Genomic DNA, 5,035 nt, shown 5'->3' on the forward strand with positions numbered 1-5,035 from the left:
TGTTATATCCTAAATATATTTACAAATATCAATACTCTCTTTTTAAACTGGAGCATATAGGTCAAATCTACTAAATTTTTATACATATAATATAAGTCACGGTTTTGAGGCAAACGTTCATTCTATAATTATTCATGGTATGGTTTGATTTTAAATGATTGGTTAAAAAATTTGACTAATAAAAATTTGTATTATACATTAATGTAATATATCATACTAATAAAAAAATTAATAAGTATTAAAATATATGCATGTTGTTTGATTTGGTTTGGATCGTTTTTGAAAAATCAATTCAAAATTTAAGCAGTTTTCAGAAAAATATTTAAACACATTAAGAACATTTGATTTTTTGCGGTTTTTAGTTGGATGAATTTACGGTTTTTATTTGGACTGGTTTGAATTTTAATACCTCTATATTTATAATTAGTCCTGGGACCTTATCGAGACTTCGTAAAAATATTTATCAATTAATTATTAGAGTTGACAAAGTTTGTGACAATGTCGTCTGATTTAATCTTTTTTCTGTTGACAAATTGACCATCTATCACAACATTTTTGATCCTTTAATGGAAGTCTGGATTCAGATTAATGTGTAATGTAGCTTTATTAACACAAATAAGTGTTATTGATTTTCATTCATCAAATTGATGTTCTTTGAGCAACCGTTTCAATCAAATGAGTTCACATGTTAGCAGTGCCATGATCCTACATTCTACCCAAACATGGTAGCAGTTTACATGTTTCTTATTTTTTTAGGATATCAAGTTTCCTCTAAGAAGTATATAATATACAAAAGTGGATTGTCTATCAATGGATGAGTCTACCCAATCAACATGAGAGTATTCAACTATTTGAACAAGTCTTTTATCTTTATAAATGAGGCATTTTTCTAGAGCACCTTTGATATATCTTATAATCCGGATAACAACATCCATGTGTTCTTGACCCAATAGAGTTCGACCTAATTCTCACAATCATTTTCTATTTTACCATCTTCTTGAGAGATGTGTTATCATCATAAAAGAAGGAAAAAATGTGGATTTATGTGTTGTGTAGGTATAAACGTCAGCTCACTTTGATGATGACAATTGATGACAAATATTCCATAATTCCTGATGATGACATCTGATAAAGAAAAGATATATCAAGACTCATCAGTCAGATGATTTAGTTTCTAGCTTAAGTGCTAATAAATCATAGAATTGAGCATAAAAACTTGAAGTCTGAAAGTAAGAAAATGTGAAAGCTCGAATGATCATGAGCTTAATATTTTAGGGTGATTATTTTAATTGTAAAATGACAAGAGCTTGAAGTATTAAGGAAATTACACATACACAATTTTTTTCAAACCCTCTGTGAATTTAGTAAACTTATTAAAACCTATCCAGACATGCATGGAATTGATTAAAATGTGTTTCTAATCAATTAGCAATTCAAACTCTCTGCCTAAATCGATTAAGGACTTGGTACTATCGACAAAAACAATGAGAAAGACATTCTAATCGAGTAGAAAATCCATTATTCGATTAAATCATATAGACATTTTAGGATATCCTGTTCTAGATTATGTTTGCTGTCTTCTAAAGTGTTTTAATCGATTAAAAGATGATTTAATTTATTAAATTATTTATTTGGTCCATGAATCATTTTCTTTTTGGAGCAATTTTTTTCTATATGAATGAGGTTTCTCTTCATTTAATTTTACACATGATTTCTGAATTGAAACATCTCTATTATTTTTCTACTCTTTTTTTTTTTGAAATTACCTTTTCACTAAAATTGTCGTAGTGTTGATAGATTAAAAAGTCCTTTTGATAGTTGTGTTGTCATGTGTTGTGTTTAATCTATTTCATTTAAGAGTGCGATTATCTTGTGTAATATCTTTGTAAAAGATTTATAAATTGCAAACTAAACCGAAAAAAAACATGGGTGAAGGTTCGTTGGTTGATCTAGTGTAAAAGGTAAGTGTTGTTGAAGGCTTGTGGGCTGATCTATAAAAGCTCAAGTTTGATTTAAGTAGATATCTCAAGTGGAAACTTTTAGAGGAAAACTATGTCAAGTAGTTAGGCCAAACATATATAAATTTTTGGTACAATCTCTTCATCTATTATCTCTTTATTTTCCATTGTTTATTTTCTTCCGGGATGTCAAAAGCATATTTTCTTTGAGAAATATCAACTCCCGTCCTAAAATGAGCTACCTCAATGCCAATAAAATATCCCAACAATTATTTAAAACCTGGTCAAGAGACTATGGATGCTTGTATTCACCTATAAAGGCCCTTCTTCTACAAAGTAAGTTATTGCAAAATGCCAAAATTCGTTTGGTTTGAACTGATGTGTTGACTTGCAATGACCTGTGTGGACTGGCAAGTAGTACTTTTCAAAGAAGAAAATACTTTCATTAACCCTTCCCCGTCCTTAGTTATATACAAGAGATGAACAATAATCTTATGCTTCACACCTTGACCCATTATCAATTTAGTTAAACTTTCTCTCATCATCAATGCCTAAACTTAAGTTCCTCATCACTCTTCTTCAATCTGTAACCATGATTCTATGTTGTATATCAACTACTGAATTTGTCTACAATACAAACTTCAACACCACAAACATCAACTTATATGGAAATGCCACTATTCACTCCTCCATTCTCACTCTCACTAATGGAAGTTTATTCTCAATAGGCCGAGCTTTTTTCCCGGAAAAAATACCTACCAAACTTCCCAACTCTTCCATTCTTCTCCCCTTTGCTACTTCCTTCATTTTCTCTGTTGCTCCCATCAAAAACTTTTTCACAGGATATGCCTTTGCCTTCATATTCACACCTTCAAGAGGTGTAAATGGAACAAAATCAGGAAAGTATAATGGTCTTTTCAATCTCACCAATGAAGGTAATGCTAACAACCATGCTTTCGGAATTGAGTTTGATATAAATAGAAACAAAAGATTATTCCATGATATAAATGATAATCATGTTGGTGTTGACGTAAACTCGCTTACGTCCTTAACTTCACATGAGGCTGGCTACTGGAGTGGAAAACATGACAATGAGTTTAAGGTTTTGAAGATAAAAAGTGGAGAAAATTATCAAGTATGGATTGAATTTATGCACTCGCAGATAAACGTTACTATGGCTCGGGCAGGACGAAAGAGGCCTCATGTTCCTCTCATCAGTGTGAATATTAACCTTTCTGGGGTTCTTATGGATGAAACTTATGTTGGATTCTGCGCAGCCACGGGCCAATTAGTAGACAGTAGTAGGATTCTTGCTTGGAGCTTTAGCAATACAAATTTTTCAATTGGTGATGCTTTAGTGACAGACAACTTGCCTTCATTTGTCCCTTGTAAGGGATGGTTTTCTCGAGCGAAAGTTATAACTGTAGGAGTCACCAGTGTTGTCTGTTTGTTAATCGTCGGTGGCTGTTATGTAGTGTTTTTCTTCATCCTATATAGTGGGGAAAAGGGAGAGGAAAAAATTGAAGAGTGGGAGCTAGAGTATTGGCCACATAGAATTAGTTTCCAAGAGATTGATGCAGCAACAAGAGGATTCTCTGAAGAGAATGTGATTACTGTTGGAGGGAATGGAAAGGTATATAAAGGGATTTTGCAAGGAGTTGAAGTTGCGGTCAAGAGAATCCCTCAAGAAAGAGAAGGTGGAATGAGAGAGTTTTTGGCAGAGGTTTCAAGCATAGGAAGAATGAAACATAGAAATTTAGTAGGATTGAGAGGTTGGTGCAAAGAAGAAAAAGGAAGCTTGATTCTAGTTTATGATTTCATGCACAATGGAAGTTTAGACAAATGGATCTTTGAATGTGAAGAAGGAAAGATGCTAACATGGGAAGAAAGGATTCAAGTTTTGAAAAATGTATCTGCAGGGATTCTATACTTGCATGAAAGTTGGGAAGTTACAGTCTTGCATAGAGATATCAAAGCAAGCAATGTTCTACTTGACAAGGACATGAATGCTAGATTGGGAGATTTTGGTTTGGCTCTTATGCATGAGCATCATGGACAAGTGGCCAGCACAACAAAAGTACTAGGGACATTAGGATACATTGCTCCGGAAGTGATTCGAACGGGGAGAGCGTCGACTATGTCAGATGTGTTCGGCTTTGGTATATTGTTGTTAGAAGTGATTTGCGGACGAAGACCTATTGAAGTGCATAAACCAGGACTAATTGAATGGGTGAGGTCTCTAATGATAGTTAGCCAGTTGCACAATGCTGTTGATGAAAGGTTGAAGGCCAAAGGAGGATACCCTATTGAGGAAGCTGAAAGATTGCTTCATTTGGGTTTGTTGTGTTCAAATTCAGACCCTAGTGTTAGACCAACAATGAGGCAGGTTGTGAAAATTCTGGAGGGAGAAATGACCAACATTGAGTGTGATGAAGAAAATATGGAGATGAGTTTGTTAGGAAAACTAAAATCAGCTGTAATATGGTCTAAAACCATAAGTGCAGTTCCATATAGAGATCACCTAACTTTTGAAGAAGTTAAAAGTTATAATTCAAAGGCATCTACAAGTGGCTCAAGTGTTATTCAAGCATCAGATTCAGATATCATTTGGGAAGGCAGATAACTTTATAAATTTTTTATATTGAGTTTAAGTATATTTTTAGTTCCATAGAGACTAGAAACTTATTTAACTTTTGTTTATTAGAGATTTAAGTTTATTTGCATAATGAAAAAGAAAATTCGAGGTCCTGAGTTCGAACACAGCTTTGTACATGCAACAATGTTAAATTATTTTGAAGGAGAGTTTTACGGTCCATTGTGATCCTCTCCGACTCAAGGGATTATTTTTTTCAGTTGCGTGCAGTAGAGATATCTCGTTTCTATTCGAGGTCTTAGTTTATAATTTGTAGTTTTTGTACACTGCCAAAACATGGAAGTTGTTTTATGGAACTTTTTAATACCTGTGTGCTTATGAAACGTCCAAAGAAGGATGCATGTAGTGCCGTGTATGTCAAGGTATCTAGGGGAAGGATTTTATTAGAGTTGTGTTGGAGCTACGATGATAGCAACACAAAGTT

At 33.5% G+C, this 5,035-nt stretch overlaps 1 protein-coding gene across 1 annotated transcript; it reads left to right on the forward strand.

Annotated features, from left to right (window-relative positions):
* The first annotated feature begins 2,502 nt into the window (after positions 1-2,502).
* LOC131648132 (probable L-type lectin-domain containing receptor kinase VII.2) lies at positions 2,503-4,766 on the forward strand. Its single transcript, XM_058917915.1, has one exon. The coding sequence runs from the start codon at positions 2,506-2,508 to the stop codon at positions 4,579-4,581; it is 2,076 nt and encodes a 691-aa protein (XP_058773898.1). The 5' UTR covers positions 2,503-2,505; the 3' UTR covers positions 4,582-4,766.
* The last annotated feature ends 269 nt before the right edge of the window (positions 4,767-5,035 follow it).

This window comes from Vicia villosa, linkage group LG2 (genome assembly GCF_029867415.1).
Source record: "Vicia villosa cultivar HV-30 ecotype Madison, WI linkage group LG2, Vvil1.0, whole genome shotgun sequence".
Taxonomy (NCBI): domain Eukaryota; kingdom Viridiplantae; phylum Streptophyta; class Magnoliopsida; order Fabales; family Fabaceae; genus Vicia; species Vicia villosa.

What these genes read in the sequence shown, in the direction of transcription:
- LOC131648132 (XM_058917915.1), top strand. Translation starts at nt 2,506, where the DNA reads ATGCCTAAACTTAAGTTCCTCATCACTCTTCTTCAATCTGTAACCATG.